General features: G+C 37.8%; 1 protein-coding gene across 2 annotated transcripts; it reads left to right on the top strand.

Moving 5' to 3' along the window:
* Positions 1-2,092: 2,092 nt before the first annotated feature.
* Positions 2,093-22,300, top strand: LOC134539825 (26S proteasome non-ATPase regulatory subunit 10-like). Of its 2 annotated transcripts, XM_063382120.1 has the most exons (7): positions 2,093-2,408; positions 6,041-6,186; positions 7,036-7,119; positions 8,465-8,548; positions 10,101-10,184; positions 10,617-10,664; positions 18,770-22,300. In XM_063382120.1, exons 2-7 carry the CDS (start codon positions 6,106-6,108, stop codon positions 19,349-19,351), a joined length of 963 nt encoding a protein of 320 aa, XP_063238190.1. In that variant the 5' UTR covers positions 2,093-2,408; positions 6,041-6,105; the 3' UTR covers positions 19,352-22,300. The 2 variants fall into 2 exon arrangements, with proteins under 2 accessions (XP_063238190.1, XP_063238199.1); XM_063382129.1 differs by lacking the exon at positions 2,093-2,408 and having other exon boundaries at positions 6,022-6,186.
* The last annotated feature ends 701 nt before the right edge of the window (positions 22,301-23,001 follow it).

Genomic DNA, 23,001 nt, shown 5'->3' with positions numbered 1-23,001 from the left:
TTATTTTAAGTTTGGTCAGTTTTTGTTATTTATATTTTACTCACTTATTTTTGGGCAGCGTAAAATTAAGTTGGTAATGCTGGTGACTAAAGGCAAAGGTTGGTAGAGCCTAGTACTTCTAAAATCTTAAGAGAAGCTGAATTTATTTTTATTGTAATGTTTATACATGTTTTAGTGTGTATTATTATTGATAATAGTTTTAATAAGTTATTTACTCTTTATATTTAACGTGTCAGTTATTAGGACTTTACAGTTCACGTGTGGGATCATTATAAATTATTATTATATATTTTTTTTAAGTATTTGCGTGTGAATCGCGCGCCGCCCCTCCAGGCAGGGCAAGAGAGGGGAGGTACGAGCAAGAAACAGCTGTGTTTCGGGGATTGAGGGGAAGTGAGTACCCGGCGAGAATGCATGATGCGTGGGTGCGTTTCACAGCGGAGCACGGGAATTATGCGTGGAACGGATGTTCTAATTTAACGATGGCATCGGGACTCGCAATATTGTGTTTAAGCGAGTTTGGAATTTCATCTGACGTGATAGAAGAAGATTACTGCGGTGTTCCGCGTGTGTGCAAATCGGTGGCGAGAACTTCATGTTGACCGAGGCATGGTCAATAGCGTGTGTCTGGAAAAGGGTATACATTGCTCGTGGTGGGCGGTGTTGAGAATCTGGACTTAAAATAAGTGGTCATCGAAGTTCACCCTTTTTGACGATTCTGCATAAGAAGACGTCAGCCTTGTTTCTGTTTGAAACTATCGGCGGAGTTTTCAATTCGCCCAGGCACTGATTTCAAGACACGCTTTTCATAAGTTCGTACTGTTAACAGTTTTCCGATTAGACAGAAAATGACAACCCGTCAGCAACGCAATAAATATTATTTGTTTTGTGTGCACAATGTTGAATTTTCGTGATGCCATTAATTGTTTGAGAGTGCTGTGCATTTACGAAACATTTAGATTTATTTTTTAAATAACGCACATAAATTTTTGCAAGCTATGGCCATTGCTCCCATTTTGTACTCTAAACTTGAAGACTAATTATAAGTACGTTTTTGTTAAATTACTTAAGACATAAAGTAAAACAATTCAAGTATCGACAAACTTTTAGCTTCTTGCGTTTCAGCAAACTTTTAAAGACGCAGACGTTATGTGCACATTTAAGGCACGATGTGATTATTATATATATCACGTTTTTACTTGTTAAACTTTAGCACAGTGACAGAGAATAACACTTTAATTTAATAATTAAATACTCTTAGTAAAAAAATAAACTCCGGGCGCAGCATGTGAACATGGAATCCGTGCTATTTGTTGACGTCTTAAGACTTTCCTGCTTTACAATAAATGACCGCGATTTTCTAGCGTTGGTTTCGTGTCGTGTTGTTGCGTCGTTGAGCTCCTTGCGTGGTTTACAAACCCAGTCTTAACTGCCCTCCCATTGGATAGCCCACTCCTGTCAGGGGCGGCTCTAGGACAGGGTCAGTCGGCAGTCGCCCTGCGCCCCGCGTCAGCCGGTGCTTTCAAATTTTTAATTTCTTTATCGGACTAGTAGTCTGTTAAAGATATATACCTTAATGGAACAAGTAAAATTAAATTTTTACTATCTTGTAAATAAAATTGCTGGTCAATAGTGTAGAGCGGACGAGTGAGTAGTGTAGTGTGTTGGGACAGAGGTATGATAGAGCTGGGCAGTAGGGAGAGCCACTGTCAAGCCGAGCTACAGTGGAGAGTAAAAACTGTGGCCATATTGAAGGAGTGTTTAATTTGTGTGCAGATAATTAAATTGTTATAATTATGTAATAAATTAGATAATAAACAAAACTGTTTTAATTAATTGAGCTATCCTTTCCGGACCAGTTTTCCCTACATTTAACAATAGAATATTGAACCTTATTAATAATGTGCTACTAAAAGTGGTTTCAAATGTTTCTTTTCAAGGTTTTAATTTGAGAAAATATCAGGAAAGAAAATATTTTTGTCATTTTGATTTTCTTTTTAAGGCCATGTTTGACGCATTAAAACAAAATATTGTCATTAGATGATTTTGAATTCAACTTTAATTGTATTCTGGCTCCCGTCAACTATGTGTTTTTTCCTCCTTTCTGCTGTGCATATAATAATTTATGAAAATAATCTAACAAGATAGCGAATGTGCTAGTTGATAACCTTTAGATTTCCTTTTAAAATGAACTTGTGAAAAATCATTTCCAAGTAATTATCTGAGCTTATCTTATCTGCTTGCATCAGTGTACTTGAGAACGTTGAAGTTTGTATCCAGCCAAAGAAAAATAATCTCAATATTATGCCTTGAAACTAATCATTCCCACTAACAAGTGTGTCATAAGCACATGTTAAAAATAGCAGGAATTCAGCATTTCTGCAGAATACATCATTCACATCTATAAGGTAGGAAAATAAACTTCATTTTGCTATACTGACAAGCTGTAAGCTTATTTTTACGAAGTTACTCCCAAGTGATGCATACTTATAGTTCGTTTAAGATAACCTATTTTAAAAATTTAATTAAGCTGTAGTATATATTTAGTCAGCAACTGAGATGCTGAGATATTTCAGGTACTACGCTATTAATAAACATTAAACATTGATAGGCAATATAACTGTGCGAATAATCGTATGAATCATTTAAACAGTGCATAGTTATTTAAGATTTTTAGCAGTATTGTTACAGTTTTATAGAAGGTAAAAGTTTAAATGGAATTCATTATTTTATGAGTGACGTAAAATGATCAAATAACTATTCAGAAAAGTAAAATATTGTTGCAGTTGAAGTCACGTAATTAAAATTAAGGACCAGCAAATAATTAACCGTGGTTTTAATATGTAATTAGTAAATGTGAATAATTACAGAACAAATGATGCAAAAAAATCAATGTTTCATTATTGATTAAAGTGACACTGAAACTGACTTTGGACATAAGTCCTCTGTCTGATCCGTAAGTTCGCTATCATAATGGAAAACTTATCACAGAATCTTAACTCTCCTTAAAAAAAAAAGCGATGTATTCCATACGTTGTTTGCGAAACACAAAGTGAAATAAATGAAAAAGAATAAATTTTTCTTACTCGTATTATTGGTTTCATTGCACAAACAGAGTTAACTTTTGTTACAAAATCATCCGTCACAGTTCCTTTTATTTTTTTTGCTTTAAAACGTGATTCCAATAAAACACACTTAATTTGCTTTCGCTTTTAAATAAACAAACTTGCAATTGTGATGTTATATGGTGATAGTCCGTTTCACGCTATATTATTACATGTTGACAGAGACCAAAAATACAATGAGTAAACGTGTAATTGATGCCACCAGACGATGATTTATTGCTGGCTGTAGGTTGTTAGGTTCTCAACGATTGTAAAAAGTAGTTCGCAAAATATTTCATTACTTTGAGATTTTAATAAAATTAATTTATGCTATAAAATCAATAAATAACCTTTGGAAGCTATATTTACCTCCTGGTAAATGGTAATAAACACCGTAACAGAGGAATTTAGTACATGCTATTAAAGTGAAAAATAGGCCGTGGAATAGGTATTTATAGAAAAATCACGGTTTTATTGTGAGAAATTACAGCATGCGAAGTCGTGGGACGAAATAGCAAAACCAGTACATTAACCAGTCCATGTACACTCTATGTAATGCTTTAAAAGATTTTTGCACATAACATACGACAATATTATAACGGTCCCAATTATTATTTATTTGTTTTGATATCTGTTCCGTGTTGATCATAATGTCCGCTGAGGCAACATAGTAGCAAAGTATTACAATATTGAGTAGTTTCAGTAGTTCGCTCGGCTGTGTGGTAATGCTGAAGAGCATTACACGGATAATATTTTTTATTATAGTAAGGAACAGTCAGGAGATGGCATGCTGTAACGTAGTTGGTCACATTTTACCTCATCGTCGCCACGTTGCAACACACAAAACACTGCAGAAATGGTGCTTGATCACGCCTGATGTTTAGTATGTACGGACTAGAATTTTCGTTGTTAAACAGTCTATTCTAAAAAAATTCAGTTCTTTAAATGTTCTTAAAATTATTCATTCAATAGGGAATTATTATTATTTAATACAATTATTATTATTTAATACAATTTTATTGGACATACGCCATTGCAGATCTGTACTGTTAGTAGTGTAATAAATTCAAGAATGAAAAATAATAAATAAAAATGAGAGCATAAACATAAAAAGAACAAGCTAAATAAGCTGAAGTCAAACAGTTGGACCCAACGATGAATCTAAACAGGTATTATGGACAACACAATGACGGCAGTACAGACGCATACATTCAAACTTAAATATCAGACAGCAGAAGAATTCGTGGAAGGAGTCATGAAAAAATAACAGCACAGACGAAAACAGTGGGTTAACTACGACGAGACAGTTTCGAAAAATAACAGTAAATGCAGACAAACAACAAACCTGGACAACGCAGCAAACATGCGAACACGATGACAATAAAAAGGTATAATGGAAAACATAACAACGACAGCACCGACGAACACAAAACCGTTTAAATTTTTGGGAACTGGCCTCTGTACCCGTCAAGCACAAACATATGAAGTCCATCTCGTCGTTATTAGCCCACTGTGTTTGTCTGTGCAGTTATTTTTTATGACCAGATTCCTTCCGCAGAATTCCTGCACTGTCTGATATTTTAAGTTTTAATGTATTCGTCTGTGCTGTCGCAGTTGTGTTTTTCATAATTTTTGTTTCAGTTTAATCGTTGGCTCTATCTGTTCGACATCAGCTAATTTAGGCTTGTTCTCTGTGGGTTTATATTTTCACACACACACACACACACACACACACACACACACACACATATATATATATATATATATAATTTTGCTTTCTTGAAGTTTTTCCACGACAAACAGAGCTTAATTGCAATGGCGTATATTCACAATATTGGTATATTGTTTTGAACCTTACAACTGGTTCCACAATTCAAACACTACAATGCGGCCAGTGGCTTGGGTCGTGCCGCGAACATGGCTCTGACACCAGCTGGACATGAGCGCCTCCCGCAGGAGCCATGCAGGGCCGCCACCTGGTTCCTCGTCGTTTCGTGCTCATGTTCATTATAGCGCATCCCAAATCAGTGATTATATTGGTTTCTGGTGCAAAGCAGGAATTTATACATGGTAACTTCATCCAATATGGGCCAGTTATGGCCCTCCGGACGCAATCGTGTTTGATCAGCCGTAACTGCACGGGACGGCCAGAAGCTAGTCCCGGGTGCGCAGCTAGGTCGTTCACGGGTGTTCTAGTCACCTGAGTGTAACAATACTTTAGGTGGGCCATATTAGGCATATGTGCCACATCAAACACACTATGAACCCACCAGAGCCAAACAGTCTGTCTGGAAGCAACGACAACATTGTGTGTGTTTTACTAAATTACACGTGATGAAATTATTATTACATTGTTGTGCATTACTTTCCACAGGACTGTCATAATTTAATAAAATTAGGTCACACGTTTTTAATCAGGAAAGAAAACAAGATTCATTAATTTTTTTAAACATTAATTTATATAAAATAAAGTGAGAAAGTGATATTATTCGACTGGATACATTTATTTATCAATTTAGATTTATCATTTGTTAACTGGTGGACTCAAATACAGTTCGCCTACTCAACCCGATAACGGTTAAGTGAACAACTTTGCCTCGGTATCTGTACTAGACTAATATTTGCGATGTAGATAAAAATACCTCTACACAAATATTCCCATACTTTATTCGTAGCTTGCTGTATGGTGCTGTCGTCTCGAACAGATAGTACACCATTTATCAGAATACAACGTTACGAATTCCTTCTTGCAGTTGTCTTGTCTGCAGAACGATCGTGACAACAAAATATCGAACTGTCATTCGATTCCAGTTAAATTACATAGGCGAATTTGGTTGAGTTATAGTTTTCTACCAATTGTTAAACAAAATATTCACGTTGGTGAACAGAAAATAACTCTGTTATTAATAGCGCATTTAATTTTTTTACACTTTCAGATCTGGACACCATCCTTCCAACATACTGCTACACCAGATTTCCCAGCCAACAACTGGTATAAGCAATGGGCTCTTTTAAGCCGAACTTAGAAAATTTGGATGTGAGCCATGAAGTTCTTCAACTGATTGAACGGATGCTAGATATGGTTGGTGTTACCAAGTAGGATATTTAGAAAATAAGATTCAATTAAAAAAATAAACAGAGATATGTTACAAAAATATTTATACTCTGATTTTAAATTGTGTAACATAATGATGCAATGAAAATAATACATCACAAAATTTAGGCTTATTTGAGAAAAATCTTTTAACTAATCGCCATTCATGCTCGTTCTTAGAAAGTAAAGTCACAGGTAGGCTTTTATGAACATCAATAAAAATAATATTGTTATAAGGGAAGTTAAACATTTTTATTTAAGTAATAAAAATTCATAATTTTTCAAGTTATATTTCTTTAAGCGTATTGTGAAAAAATGAATCTGAGATGATTTTTACCATGTGCTCGCGCCATGCAACGAAATTTTCACAGGATGAAAACTAAGGCCCATATCAATAAAAATTTATTTATTGTGAGTATTAGTGATACAAACTGGGAGTTTAAAAATTTTTAAGTGTATTTATATACGTGAGGTTTGGTTATACTTCTTTAAGCGCGTTATGAAAAAATGAGAAAAAATTTTTTTATGCCTTTCGTACATGAAAAGCCTAAGCTTTAAGGAACAAATGAAGTAAAAATACTACAGAAAGAAAGTATGAATCTAGATTTTTCATGTGGAATTCCTATAATTATGCTTGTTAAAAAATAAGAGCACATGTTAATTGGGGAACTGTTCTTTGTAACAATGAGTGGTATAGCCTATTCGTATTTATTTTATTGTGTGATGCTGTGAGATTTAGTTGAGGACGAATTACAACCTATCTAATTATACTGGCATCAGTTGTATAGTTATTCCATTTTAATAGTCGCTACTATAGTAATAGTAACTTTGTTTCAGCTGAACGACAAGGACCAGAAGCTGTACGAGCTGCAAGGCGAAGTAGACGAAGTCAGAAAAACAGAAGCACAGCTGCGGACGTCGGTAAGGCGCGGGCTCACCGCGGCGGAGATGCGCCGAGAGTGGGGACCCGGGGTTTGCGTACAGCCCGTCGTCTCGAGACCCGCAGCCAGTAGGATGGCCCGAAACATTCTATCCGTCCCGATGGATGGTATCTGTGGTTTTGGCCGCGGCAGTCGGTGGTTACCAGAACACAGACCTGGGTTGTTTGTGCGGGTCGCTCAGGTGTTTTGCACAATATCACTGCGGTTCTTAAAACTCATCTAATCACTTCATTGATTCTGGAGGTGGCTCTGGAGGCATTGTTTGGTGGGCCTGGGAAATGGGGAAACATTGGTTAGTAATCAAGGAAAAGTTAAGAGTCAGCTACTGTTTTAGGGGTAATGTACCATTATCAGTTAATTTCAGTAGTTCCGTCATCGTAGCGAGATAATGTATGTACCAATTTTTAAGTCTAATCATGAGATTTTAAACAAAAAAAAGTTTCATCACGATAGGTAAAATATTTTTTTGCTCAATACTCGAACAAAGAGACAAGCATTCAAAACTATTAAATAAATGCAGTAAAAAATTTGGTTATCTGTAAAGTCGGTTTACGGACGATAGTTTAACGTGACAACGTCATAACAAAACATTGATGAAATGATTGCATACTTTTATGAATAAAATTGAATCATGTTTATTGAATTATCACTATTTTGTATGGATACAAAGAAGGAGTGAAATGAAATCTACAATTTAATTGGTAAATTTACTTTTATTTGCACTCATTAATTCAAATATGTTTATTACTTTAACGAAGAGATTATTTTAACTATAACTTTTATACATGTTTGCTAATTAACTTCTTCCAATCTGTGTTATTCTGTTAAGGATAGGACGATGATAAGAAAAGTAGGAAACGAATGGGAGTGTTTCAAGTTTAATGTGCCTCGAAAAAGTCAAATCGATGGTTGTTCCAATCGAGTGGAAGAGAGATAGATGCGGCGCAAGCGTACGATGAGCGTAACGGGACACAGTGTAACGGGGCAATGTGCACAACGGGACACTTTTTCGTGCGTGCAGCCGGCGTTCATCGATTTATTAGACGTTGTCACGTCAAAATAATACAATAAAAGTTAATTCAAACTATTTCTGAACTAACAGTAAAAAAATGTATACATCAAATTTAAATGGATTAACTGCATGGTTTTTGTTAAAAAGGTATGAATATATTTGAGTTCTTATTGTATTAATGGGTATGATGATGGAGATATTAAATCTTAGAAACATTTGCAAAACAATACTTCACTTGCAATTAAATGATGTAATATAGTGTGTAGAGAAGCGATTGGTGTTTGCAGTCGCTCTACCGCTCGCTCGTGTCCAGGTGGGCGAGAAGGCGCGGGAACTGGCCGAGTCCCAGCGCCAGGTGGAGCAGCTCAGGAGGAGGGAGAAGCAGCTCGCGAGCCAAGTAAGGGCAGTCTCTCCCCCCACTCGGCGAGTACCCGGCGCCCAGTGTTACAAGGTGTTGAATATGCTACACCTGTGCCCTAACTGCATTCCCAGCGCACGATAGGACACGGCCAGTCTCTTGTTTTTAGGAAACGGACTTTCGTGTCCTATCCTTTGTCGATCTAGTGCCGGATTCCGCGCATGCTCAGAGCCCAATTTTTCGTCAATTTCGTACAGATGACGGACTCGCACCTGGTGCCATTAACTCTTATTTAGTCCCTTTTGTGTTCATCAGAGGACGTACCAAGCGTGTTGGTGCGCCAAATGAAACTATGTGACAGTGAAACTATCCTGATATACATTTTGTACACTTTAATGGCCATAACAAGAAACAATCGCAACTAACAGACTACTTGAGAAAATTATAAAGGTTTTTTTTTTTGTGTGTGGTAGCGGCGTAACAATTGTATCGCTGGTTGCAAAACGTCCGCTAGAATATGTGAAACCAGTTTCTAGCCTCGCGCAAGGCACCGTTTATTAAAACGGTTGCCGATCTGGTTCCTTACTGGAATTTGGTTTGGACACGTTTTTGAATACGGCTCGCGAGTTATGTTACGGTCGTATCCCAAAAAGGCGCAGCTTATTCGCTACCACACTTGAACGTCTTAGAATACCGCGCTAAGTCTCGTGCTGAAGGGCGCGAGCTCGATGCTACCCAACACCTCGTACTGTAGATAAATTTTTAGTCTTAAAAATCTTCATATTTCCTTTCTTCAAAAATTTTTTATTTGATTTTTTAACAAAGAACTTTTACGTGGTTCTGTCGCGAAACGAAACGTGTCAAAGTGTTAGAAGCGTGGGAAATTAATACTAAATTATGAAACAACCGAAATTTGGAAATAATTCGGTGCATTCCATTGGTTAATGTCCCATGCCAGTGTTTATACTAATATACTACCATTTTGTTCCTTTCCATGCCACCTTACAGTGATGCCCCAATGATTCCCGTCACTCTCGACGAGGATCAAGGGAAAAAAGTAGGCATGGGCCAGTCGAATCCTCAAATACCATCAACTCCATCCTAAGTAATCGAAGGATTCGATATTCGAGGAAAAAGATTTGAAGAAAATAATTATAAAATTTAAAAAAAACTAAATATTTTAAATATGATAACCTCTTAATTTTACTAGGTATGTTTTTTTTCTTCATGCCTATTCTGTAACTATTCCCCTTTAAACATGTCATTATATAAAAAAATTACAGTATTTATGGATTCTGGAACCTTAGTTTGTGAAACAAACATTTAAATTTTTGAATGTTACACAGTCATCATAGTTAAAAATTTTCAGTTCTTGCATATTATTTTATTTTTGACCCTTGAGTCCTAAGATTCGGATTCGAGGGGTATATTGAGATTCCCCTTTTTTTTTGGATTAGAATTCGATTTTCGGATTCGAGAAAATTGGCATCTGACCCATCACTTGAAAAAAAGCTTGCAAATTTCCCACCCCCGTCCCTGAGCTTACGTCTACTAACATGCAAATTACCCATTTATTTTCGCGTGTTGTCAGGTGGAAGAGCAGCAGAAAACAATCAGTGAGAAACAGAAGAAAGTGGATCAGTTGAAATCTTCGCAAAAACAACTTAGAACTACGGTGAGTGTTCGATTAAGTTTTTGTACGGAAAATGCAATGTGTTTTGGTGTACAAAACCTAAAATATGCTCTCATACCATAGAATTTGTCATAGTCTCTCAGTCCATAGAATTAGTCATAGTCTCTCAGTTACCTCCAGAAGAGGTTGATGGTAGGTTCTAGTTTATAAATTAGTAAAATATTCAGCCTGTACTTTAAATGTGTAGAAATTAGTTACAAAGTGGGTTAATCTAAATTTGCAATAGTTCCGCTGTGATAGTTCTAGTGCGCGGAATGGTGAGCCTTAGGCTCTAATCGGTACTTGCTCTCAGGTTGAAACTCCAACTGTTAGTGAACGCTCTGCACATTGTAAAAGTTTAGTATGTAATACTTGACAATAAATTTAGAGGAGGAAGCTACGTTCAATGTTGCGATGTTGTGTTTAATTTTGCAGGTCGAGTCCTTGAACGCAACTGTGCAGAGCACTGTCATGTGGACGTTGGTGAGTATGAGCTGATCACAACGCAATGTGACGTGTGAGCTTACGAGGTGGCTGGGAACTACGCAGGATGTTCGCGGGAATTAAGTGATTCCTACGATGTCGGAAGTTTTTAATTTATTACTAAATAATTATGTCAAGGTATCTCGCCTTCCACTTCGGTTCCAACCCGGGAGTTTTGTAAACAATTCTGTGTAGAAGCAATTCCATATGATGGAAAATTTTTAAGTGAGGCAATATTTTCTGTACCTCAGTTTCCAGTTAACCAAATATACCTATAGTCTCCATCCTACAAGTCCGTGTATAGTCTCAGTAATACTTCATTGGTGTTGAGGACATACAAGTATGTCCTGCATGCCACACATATGACGTACATCTGTCTCTACGTGCAGGCAATGGAAAATATTTTCATTGGTTTATGTGAATTGTCGTTAATTATGTCAATTCATGATTGATTCTGCCACTCTAGGATCCAGTTTGATTTTAGTAACCCATGCATGTTTCCTGCCATGGATTATATTACTATGCATTTCAAATATTATATTGTCTTTGATATACCATTTCAAAATATTTTATTTGTTTTCATGACATTATTTTATGTCATCTTTCTATTTTATATCATGTATTTTTATTGAACAGATAGCAGCATAGCCTTCAGAAATACAGGTTAAAAAAATTATAATCGCAAGTATAATATCCCATGTTGTATCCAGCATAGTATTTAAATTTTTTGATGAATTTGTTGACAATATACTATATTTGCTCTGAAAGTTAATAGTTTATATCCAGTGAATTCATCACCTAATCAATATAGTATTTAAGGAACCAGACAATGAACAATCATCTTCAGGAATCAGCCCAAGTATTCAGATAATTGTGGAGTCAAACTCCGTGTCACTAAAAGCACAAATTTTCTAGTCCTCCGCCTTAAAAATTTGCCCCAGTATTAAAATTCAATCTACTTCTCCGAACCCAGTGATGTGCAGTTTTCTCGTGGATGTTATATTCAGCCTCTCTTCAGAGAGGTTGTAACCCGAAGTCTTCTACTGAAGAAGTGATCTCAATGATACTATAGTGGAATCCTGATAATGCATGGGACACAGTGTTGATCTATTCATGAGATGAATCACACAGGAAGTTGAATTCGAACAGTGATCATTTAGAGCACGCTAGTCACACATGATTTGTCGGTTGAGTTGTTATTCTCATGTGGCACAAAGGAAGATCCCGTAAGTTGGTGTACAGAAGATTCAGTGTCCATAAAAAAAAACCAGAGGAAGGCGTAGTTTGGGTCCACGCTGCAGTTTTTTTTCGTGAAAACGTCGGGATAAAATCATGTGTTTCGTATTAATATGTAATTTAATTATCAATCTCTTTAATGCAATGGTTACACAAATTAGTCGATTTTAACGAACATTTTGAATGTCTCACTTTGTGTGCTAGTAGTACGCCACAAGCTCATCACAATGACACCCGAATAAATGTCCAGCTACACGCGAATCCACGCTACACCAATTCATATCTTTGCGCAACGCTAATTCGTAACAATCACATGCTTACTCCTACACTGGTACGATGACGCCACAGGAAAAACAAATACTGTGCGACAAACACGTACAGACATGATCTATTCGTTGTGGGCTAAACCGTGTTTGACGCATTATTAGTCTCGTACAGTGGCGAGGCGTGGGTTGATTTCATGTGTAAGCAATGCATTAAACCATTTCAACTTAAATTACTAAATCATTACGAACTTACTACTAGGAGACAGTTCAGAAAACTAACATGCCTAAGGAATAGAGAATTTTGTTTTAGTAAAATGTTTATAATGTTTATTTACTAATTTATCACGAGTGGATGTAAATCCCTGCCTTAGTAGCAGTGGCGGATTTACAAATTTTCCAGGTATAGGCTGCAAAGTTTTTGCCGCCCTTGCCTCTACAATTTTCATGTCCTAGATTAAGTTCGTTACAATCCCTTTTTGCGCGATTTTTTGTTGGCAAAATCATCGATTATATCGTCGTAAGTAATATTGTTCATTAATTCCGACTCTATCGTCGATCTCAGATAATTTTTTACCCTTTTTAGACAAGAAAAACTCTCACCCGAACAATTTGTCGCTGGTGTACATAAGGCCATACGAAGGGCTATGTCCAAGTTCGGATAAACGTTCTGCAAACTTTGTTTTCGCAGAAACGAAGATAGACTCTGTAATGATGTAAAATCTGGTTTTACCAGAATGCTTTGCGAAGATATGTGGCTTTGAAAATGTATGCATTCTTGAACCAACTCAGTCTCTAAATCATTAGGATACATTTTTTCTAAGGACAGAGCCTTTTTCGTAAGGGTTGATAATGATAACTCGCTCATTTTGGTCAGAAATGAAAATTTTTCATTGAAATTGTCGTATGCCTTCTTCCTTTTTTCTAATTCGGATACGAGTCTATCAATGATGACGAGAAATGTATTAACCCTGAAAGTATCGCTAGTATCACTCGCTGTCATACTCATTTCTTCATCGGGTGTTTCATCAGCAAATTTTTTTCTTTTCAGTTGTCTTTTTCCCAAGTCTTTTGTGTACTGCTTCGACGCACTTAATTCCATTGCCATTTCTTCGAAATACTTGAAGTTTTCTCGTTGCTCTACGAAAAACTTGCGAAGAGATTCATAAAGATCGGCTACAGTAATCAAATCTACGGTAGAAGCCTGGATTTGAACATTTACTTTGTTTATTCTTTCCAAAAAAACATTCCACACAACAACCATTAATGCTGTTTCCAGTTTTTTTAATTTTGAAAGAATTCCCATTGCTTCATTTCTTGTGACAGGCTTTTTGGTGCAGTCATTCCTGATTGTTTCCAAAGCTTTAATGACTTCGTGCCACGAATCTCTCAAACTTCTGCATGCATCCTCTCTAGCTGACCAACGTGTGAGGTTTACTCTCTTGACTGTTTTGCCTTCTCCGACTTCAGTCATCAATATCTTCCAGCGTTGTGTTGAACTTGAAAAAAAAACGTATATTTCTTGGAGCAACATGAAGAATCGACAAGCTTCTGTGCAAGATTCAGCAGTCGCAGTTGCCACTAAATTTAAAGAATGGGCAGAGCAAGGAACGAAAAAAGCAAACGGTGCTTGACTTTGAATTTTAGCCTGTAAGCCATTGTATATGCCAGACATATTTGCGGCATTGTCATACGATTGTCCACGGCAGTCTTCAATGTTCAAACCCAAGGTTTTTAGTTCCGAAGTAATGGCAGCAAACATTTCTTCAGCTTTATGTCCCACTGAGGGCAAAAACTTGAGGAATCTTTCACAGGGTTCTCCTGTTTCTAAAACATACCGAATCACGAAGGTGAGCTGGTCCACATGTGCTATATCCGGTGTTGAATCGATGATTAAGGAAAAGTATTTCTCCCTTCTTATCTCGTCTCCAATTTGCTTCAAGACTTTATGGCACATCAAAAGTATAAATTCATCACAAACGGTCTTCGATAAGTAACTGGTACTTCCGGATCCTTGATTCCCAAATCGTTCAATATGACTGGCTAAGAAAGGATCAAACTCAGCTAACAGTTCCAGAATCATAAAATAATTTCCGTTGTGTGGATCACCGAACTTTTCACTTTTTCCTCTAAAAGCGAGACCTCTTGAACACAGCCGCTTCACTACAGCAACAACCCTTTTCAGAACATTTCTCCAATAAGTAATTTCTTCATCAATTTGCAAATGCAGTAAATTGTCGATTCGACCATCAATCGCACTTCTAGCTTTCAGACTAAGGATACTGGATTTATGACGCGCAGAGTTTTCATGCTGAGCTACTCGGTGTTCTGCATTTTTCCAGTCATTAAATCCTTCGTTCTCGAACTGAGTTTTATTCTCCAATGGACCGAATGCTAAACATGGTCCGCAATATACGGAACTCTTACTTTCAGAGTAAACCAGCCAATTTCGGTCCTTCACTTCATTGTTTTTCATTTTTCTTTGAAAGATACTCACTGGCAAGAAACGACGTTGATCAGCATATAGTTTTCCACTTTTAGAGAAGTCAGAAGACTTGTTTTGATAAAAGCCGCATCTTGCAATAATTTCCCTTAAAGTATCGTTAATTTCCCATAAAGCTGGATCTTTGTTTTGATCTACAGTTGTTTGCTTTTGGTCATCATTTAACGATTCGGTCTGAGAGGCATCTTCAATTTTGGAGCACTCGTCGTCAAGAACATAATCATCAGTTTTTTCTTTAGTCGATAGTTCAACAGATGACAGTTGGGCAGCAGAATTAAAGTCCGTTTCATCCTTTCCAGATTGCATTGTTGAAGTTCCCGTTTTTTCGACCCAATTTTCATTTTTAAAAAAACTGTCAATTTTTGTGGTTTTTCGTATAATTTGCTCTTGTTCTTCTTTTTTTATTTTGGCCTTCTTTTTGTACTCCGCTCCACTAAGTCGCTTTCTCCCATCACTCATTTTCACAATTTTTTCTTCAGGAACTGAAATGGAAAGGATTAAATTAACAAGTTTATTTTTCGTACACAAGCAGCGATAGGGGAGGGCAGGGTAACGTAGCCAGAGTGAGCAAAGTGGCCATTGGCTGTTACTCAGCTGGAGAGTGATGAAGTTTGGTAGCGAGGATGTGAAACATTTGTAAGAGACGCCATTAGTGTTCTGAGAGCACCCGGTCTGTTTGCAGTGAAAGTTATTTGTTTTATTAAGGCTTTACTGGTTTTACTATTTCTGATGTAACATGTAAGGTAAGTAATAATTACTGTTGATCATTATTAAATACACAGTAATGCCATAATTATTTAATATAGCCTATCCAAATTAGCATGTTTTAAACTTTAATACCACATATTAATAACTGTAGAAGATGTCTTTTTTTTTGCTAGTTTTTTTGTAATGGCGTCTCAGAGGGCAAAGTGGCCAGCCACCACCGCATGTTCACTTTGCCCGAACTGTATATACTTAGCTCTATTTATGTATTACTAAATAATAAAACAAACTATTGAAAATTTTACATTTTTTTTTAATCTACACTGTAAATTTCTAACGTGTTTTGCAATGTGTGTGTTGTTTTCGTGTGGGGAACGACCTTACACAAAAATTTGCCAGCAGGAGAGGCTTGGCAGATAAGGTGGCAGTATCTCAAGGACGGCTCATATTTCACAAACAAGTGCAGGTGGCCGGAAATTGTATCCCGTGATTTAGTTTCCTTAAGATAAAAGAAAAATGAAAAAAAAAAATGTCATATCATTTACCCGATTAGTGCGACGGGCAAACAAAAAACAAACATGAGTCGCTCCAATATTTACATTTTAATGGTGTTTTGATTGTACGAAAACTATATTATTGAAGGGTTATTTTATATTTTGATTTTAATTACAATATACAATTTATGTATCGTTTTATCTTAGGATGGCCACGTTACCCTGCTCACCCCTATCCTTCATTCAGAATTCACATAATAAATAGTTAACGTAAAAACGTATTTTTTTAATGCTATCACAAAAAATTAAAATTTCTTTGCATGGTTTCCGATGAATTGTTTATTGTGAATTATTATTTCTATTTTTTGATGTTTGCTTCATTGAAAAAGACAAAATGACAAGATAACCATGAGCAATCTTTTAGAATACTATTTATAGTTAATATGAAAATGTTCTAAATTTAACGTGACCATGTTCCAAGCTTCAAAATGAAAAATATTATTGCAGGGCTTTTTCAATAAATTTATTCGTTATCGTTACAGATGCTTTATTATAATGTATTATGATTATAAAAAGTTTTTACTTACCGGTGCTGTGAAAATATTCATACAATGATACAATTCACGAAACACTTCGAAAAATAACAGTCCACACGACACACCTACGTAGAAATATCAATTCGTTATGCAATACACGCGTAAGACAACTGTGGTCCCGACTCCCGAGGTAACAGCTCTAATTGCCGCCCCACCCGCGACATGACGCGGTTCGACCCTTGAGGCGGACTAGGAGAAGGGAGGGGACAGTCTGGCGGAAGGGATAGCGGCGGAGGGAGGGCGGAGGGGCCCTTCTGACCTTGGGTAGTCACATTTTTCCCGGGACCATAGTTGTCTTGGGCGTGTAGTGCCAACCGAGGCCTTGTCTATTAAAATTCGCATTTACTGACTAGCGAACTAGCTGTTTTACTCTGGAATATGGAAGTTTGCTACACGGATTCACGGAACGTACAATGACAAGGGAGAGGGGAAAGTCATCGGCAAAATTTGTTGCAGACTTCTATTTGTAAAACATCAGAAAACAGAAAACCGTCATGCAGAAATATTTTTGATTTCTATGAGGTAGCAAAAAAAAAATCGGTCCCCAAATTTGCCGCCCCAAAAATCTGCCGCCCTAGGCTCAAGCCTACTCAGCCTACTGGTAAATCCGCCACTGCTTAGTAGATGTAAACTCACCCTCAGATTTCATGAGTCTGGTACTGGTGGTGACTCGCTCCGCCAAGATGGACGACGCTCATGAACTTAATTCTCTGTGTCATGAAAGGAAAGCTATGCACTAATGTTTTTAGTTCTAAAAATACCAAACGTAACCCAAGTGTTCAGTCACTACTTATACATAAGCTGATTTCGACGGCCCTGCTTCGCAAACATGTTGATCACATCGTCGTAAAACGTGTTATTTTTTGTTAGGTCTTGCAATACCTTTTTTTCTCGATTGATAACAAAGACAATGCTGAGACCCGCAATTGCCCTTGAGAGTTACGGAAATACCTGTATATTTTATTCTCTCCAGGACAGAAGGATCTTTCTGAAGATGAACTAGTGGTCGGAATCGTCAACACTAAACAAATAAGTTTATATGCTTCGGGAAGAGTTTCGTGCAAATCATTCAAGTACAAATATTTATGTAACTCGGCCACGCTGTTCTTGTGAAATTCTTTTGAAGAATAAACCACAGAAAGTTCGCTTCTCAGTCTGGCAAAATCGAAGAATTGTCCATAAGAATATTTTAAGGACTGGAATAGTTTTTCGGGAAATTATCGTGAATAAACAGAAAACTCAATGAAATTGAGCAAACCAATGAAGAAGAGACTGCCAATATCACAAAATCTTAGACTTATTTTTTCTTTAATTGTGTCTATGATTTCAAAATATAATCGTCTGTAACAAGTATTCTTGTCATCCGAAATGTTATCTATCCCTTCTTTTTTTGGGCTGACTATCTTCTGTCAAGCTACCAAATTATCCTCAATTTTGCACCAAAAATTCATCGAAACTGTCACGTAGTTTCTAAAGATATTGCTGAAATTGTTCTACCCTTTCAATGCATTTTTAACACCACATAAAATAAAAAAATGTCTAAACCTTGTTCCTGATGCGTTTATAATATCTCGCTCTTTAACCACGTTTCAATTATTGATAATCGCTATATGTTACATGATTAAAACAAGAAAGCTGTTGACAGGTCAATCATGGAGCTAAGATCGTCGGAGAGGAGAGTTTCCCCTTTCCCCGCTTCGATAAGCGGTGTCTGAAATTCCAGTCGGCTGATAGTGGCTGCATGCAGGAAGCTATTTGCTTACAGCGTGCACGGCTGGGTTGTCAACTTACAGGCGGATGGTAACGGGGTGCCCAGCTGAGCGGACCTCCGCCCTCCCTCTGGCACGCACATTCGAGGGAGGGGGTGACGGTCTGGCCAATAAAGAGCTCACAGCTGCCTGTATTCAAGAGGAGAAGTGCTTATAGAGGGGTGTCCACGATGACAGCCATTTTTCGCGCTGCCGCAGAGGGGAGAGGGCGAGTAGGCAGCTCGGCCGGCTTCAGCCATCCTGTAGGGATGACGTGCGGTTAGGGAGGGGTGTCCACTGTCTAACAATTACAAACAGCGAGGCGTCAATGAGACGGTATGATAAAAAACTGTGTGTTAGCTATTCAAGTGTTTATCATTGATAGATGCCACTTCAGAATGCATTACCACATATGTAGGACATTTTCAAACTGTAAGCACTGCTTACAATGCTTACGTAGAATATTCGCCCCTGGTCTCGTAGTTGTCAGCGATTCGAATGTGTCGGTATTTTGTGACTGTAAATAGCGAATATAAGTATGAGGCGGGCGTTTGTGCCAGGTGGAGGCGTACAGCAGCGGCGGCAAGTGGTCGGACCTGCAGCACGGCCTGAAGAAGGCGCTGGCCAAGGGGAGCGAGGCTCGCCGGCAGCTGCGCGCCGTCTCCAAGCACCCCCGCCAGCCGCTGAGGGCCGTGTGCGGGGACGGGCGGGCCGCGCTGCTGCAGCTGCTGCTGGACGCGGGGCTGCCCGCAGGGGGGGTCGTGGGCGGCGACACCCCGCTGCACGCGGCGGCTGCGGCCGGCGGCGCCGAGGCCCTGCAGCTGCTGCTGGACCGCGGCGCGGACCCGGCGACCAGGAACCCCCGCGGGCAGACGCCCCTGGTGGCGGCCGCCGTCGAGGGGCGCGAGGCCACCGCGAAGCTGCTGCTGGCCCGCGGGGCGGACCCGGACGCCCGCGACGCGGAGGGCCGCACGGCGCTGCACTGGGCGGCGGCGCGCGGGCACCCGGTCCTCGCCGGGCTGCTGGTGGCCTCCGGGGCCGACCCGGAGGCCAGGGACTCCGCTGACGCCACTCCCCTGGACCTGGCCCGGACCCACGGCCACGACCAGCTGGTGGAGTTCCTCTCCTCCCGCACGCGCTAGCCACTGTGCGTGGCCTTCCTTGCCTTTTCAAAACACCTTTCTTTGAATTATTCATCCCATTTCATACATCCGCCATTGCAGTTTTGCACATAATTGTAAAATAAGAAATAAAAATGAAAACAAACCCCCAGAAAACAAGCCCAAATCAGTTTTCCAAACAGACAAACCCAACACACTGTGCTCGTTGTTGCTGTCGTCATTGTGTTGATCATCATACCTATTTAGGTTCACCGTTGAGTTTATCTGTTTGAAATAAGCTTATTTAGGTTGTTTTCTGTGGAATGGTTTTCATTTTTCTGTCTTATTTTGCAATTATGAATTTTTCCCGTGACAGACAGTGAAAACTTGTAATATAATGGCGTATGTCCAAGAAAGTGTATAAAATTTGAAATGACTGTCCAAATTTATTTCTCTTTGGAACAGGAAAACACCAATCTATTTTAAAGTTAAATTTTTCGTCATAAGTATATTCCACACTTGTCCAGATTATGTAGAATGCAGTCTATTCCTGCATTGGCCGTTGGCTTTTCATCTACAAGGTAATTGCGACCCAACAGTCGTCACTTCGAAGAATCCAGTTACACGTAAAAAACTCATTAATTTCAAAAATGTTACATGTAAAGCCTCCTATCACAGGATGGGGGTTTCCTTGAAAGGTATGCCATGGCAGCTGGTATAGATGGTTCTGTGACAGAATTTGCAGAGCGCTGGATGTTTTCATAGAAGTTTTTATAATTGGTCATGCTCGAAGGTTTCGAACAAGGTTAAAACGTTAGCCAATAATAAGTGTTATTGTGCTCTTAGTATTAAAAACATTAATTTATTTTGGAGGTAATTGAAGTGTTTGAATCACTGATTTTAAATGCGGTAAACATTGGTCTGTTGAAGCAGTTTCAGCATTATGCAACAATCCATTTTTATATTATGCAAAATTTACCAAGAAGCATTCTGAACTAAACGCCAATTGCAGCAATGTCAATGCATTGCGACCATCATTTCTTTTTTTATCCACTCTTTCGTGTACACTGAAAGACCTTTATTGAACCCTTCTTCCTGAAGTTATACCTCATTTTCGGTAATTATTGCTGCCGTACTTAAAATTAATTTTCGTCGAGTAGGAAGCATTTGTTTACAATGTCGCCTCGCACTAGCTAGACCTGCACCAGCCACAATTCTACGTGTGATAGTTTCTTCCATAGAAACACCCATACCTGCTGCTACTGAGGCTTGGCTAGCAGTTTTGCTGGAAGCCTCTAGCAGAGCCTGTACGAAACCTTTCATCGTGTGGTAGGGCCTTATGAATTACTCAAAACGATTTAATGTGTAAACTGAAGCCTTAATAACATGACTGAGATAACTAATTATTGGAAACCACTCATAGGTCTATGGGTTGTTCATTGGGGTTAATTCTTATCAGTATGATCGATTTGTGAATGGCAACAAATCATTTGAAGGACGTGTTATATCGTAATAAGGATAATTAAAACATTGTTCTTTAATATAATTTTTTCCTATAAATGTTCGCCACACCATTTTAAAATGTAAATTTTTTTACTGGTCTGATGTAACCGATCCTTCAATTCATAACCATTTAAGTTTGTTAGATTTTTTAGGTATGAACCAAATGTTATTTTTTGTGATAACTATTTGTGTTCAAATCTTAATATTTTTTCCTCAAATTCTGATATTGCTAGGACTACCTCTCTTCGTGGAGAGGTATCACTACCTAGTACATATTTAGACTCTAACCTAAGTGTTAAACAGCTAATCAGCTAACGATCACATAACTAGTTAGATATTTATAGAATAGCAATGTTTAATGGCCAACTAAATCCAGTGAGAACTAACCAAATGTCAGAATGAAGAGATTTTAAGCTGATTTTAAAAACTTTTTCCGTTCATTTCCGAAGAGTTCTGGTGGTTTTGCGACACTGATTATTTTGCATGCTCTATTATCTCCCAGTTAATTAGAATCGTAGTTTATGGCTTCTCTCGGTCAGTAAAATTACAATGTTCGAAACCAGTGACTTATATTAAATGTTTCTTCGGGATTTTACAATTTCTTGCCATTAAAGACTGGTCACTCTCTTGCTGAGTACATGTGAAGCAGAGTCGAGCTTAGCACTGGCCACGTCTGCGTGGGATCTGAACACAGTGTTTCGCGTGATGAGACTACACTTCTACTGCGCATGTGCCCACGCCACACAATGCACACGCAATGTTCAAACACCAGATTTTTATGAGGGCGAATGATAGTGTTTGTGCACCACAGATCATTACTTGATTATTCCTGCATACGTGCGAAGGAGTTATCTACATTCCAACCGGTTTCAGCATGATAACAAGAAAGTTGTTTATGATTACAGACGATTTGCTAGCTCAAAATAAACCCTGATTGTTCATATCTGACACTTAGAAGAGATAATACTTCAACATGAGATTACTATAGCTGAGAAATAGGTTTGCCACATAAGGTTCACTTTTCCTAGAATGAAGAAAGTAAAAAAGTAACGATTAAAATGTATTCTGGCCTTACTTTAATCACATATGTTTACGTCAGATATTGATCTATATGCCTATCCTTCACTTAGTTTAACAATTTTTCACAGTGCTTGATTGATTAGTATTGCTACACATTGTAATTTATTCCTTCAGTTAGAAGCACTAGCTTCTTAAGAGTAATCCGTGGTGATGGATGTGATAATTATATTATTTCGTAATCTGTGGAGTAGGGTTTTATCTGGTTGTTTATTTAGCTAGGACAAAATGTATTTTATTATATGCATGTATATGTGCAATTATACTGACTAATACTGTAAATGTTGGCTTTCAAGTTATTCAAAATCATATATTCTCTAAAAATCTTTAAACATTGTTGTAATATCTTATAATTACTAAAAATTTGTTTTCATTATATTTTGTTAAAAGTATACAAAATAAACTTATGACCAAAAACTTCTTAGTACTTACCAGTTTGGTTTCACCCATTACCAAAATATTTCTACTATGCTATTGTGAATGTTCATCTGATGAAACTACACTCCATACGCTTGAGCCTTTATTTCGTTATGATAAAAGGACTAATGTTTATTTTTGTAATTCCTACAGAATTTTAAGGGGTTGCCCAGTCAAACCATTAAATATAATCGAGCCTTTAGAATGTGGCAGATTTAGTATTAAAGAAAAGAGATTCGAAAAAAATATTTGAGAAAGTGAATTTCAGAGTTTCAAACACTAGCGCATGTTTACATAGTTAACAAGGACTATTTTATCTCTATAGAAGATGTCAGAAATTGCAATGCTCTGGGAGCATTTTTGATACAAAATGGTTCATGTGTAAATATCAGTAGTATGTTTTGGTTCCTCCTGCGCCAGGGTTCAGGGTCACGGCGGCCATCTTGGATGACCGTAACCTTGACCTTTGACATTGACCTTTTACCTTCGAAATTTGCCAAAATTTGCCAACATTAACCCAAATTTGCCCAAAATTAGCCAAAATTGCCCAAATTTCCTTTTTTTTTAAAAAAAAATTCTGCCAAAATATCTCAAATATTGAAAAAATTAAAAATTTCTCTTTTCGAGGGAAAACTTCCCGTTTCGAAGGAAAATTTACCGTTTTTAGACTTTAAAAATCCCAGCGGCTAGAAATG

The sequence above is a fragment of the Bacillus rossius genome, chromosome 1, assembly GCF_032445375.1.
Source record: "Bacillus rossius redtenbacheri isolate Brsri chromosome 1, Brsri_v3, whole genome shotgun sequence".
NCBI lineage: Eukaryota > Metazoa > Arthropoda > Insecta > Phasmatodea > Bacillidae > Bacillus > Bacillus rossius.
Note: the sequence above shows the minus strand (reverse complement) of the source record. Positions and strands in the feature narration are given on the sequence as shown.

What these genes read in the sequence shown, in the direction of transcription:
- LOC134539825 (XM_063382120.1), top strand. Translation starts at nt 6,106, where the DNA reads ATGGGCTCTTTTAAGCCGAACTTAGAAAATTTGGATGTGAGCCATGAA. An exon ending in TTGAACGGATGCTAGATATG is followed by an intron (nt 6,187 to 7,035) that starts GTTGGTGTTACC and finishes ACTTTGTTTCAG; the next exon opens with CTGAACGACAAGGACCAGAA. An exon ending in AAGCACAGCTGCGGACGTCG is followed by an intron (nt 7,120 to 8,464) that starts GTAAGGCGCGGG and finishes GCTCGTGTCCAG; the next exon opens with GTGGGCGAGAAGGCGCGGGA.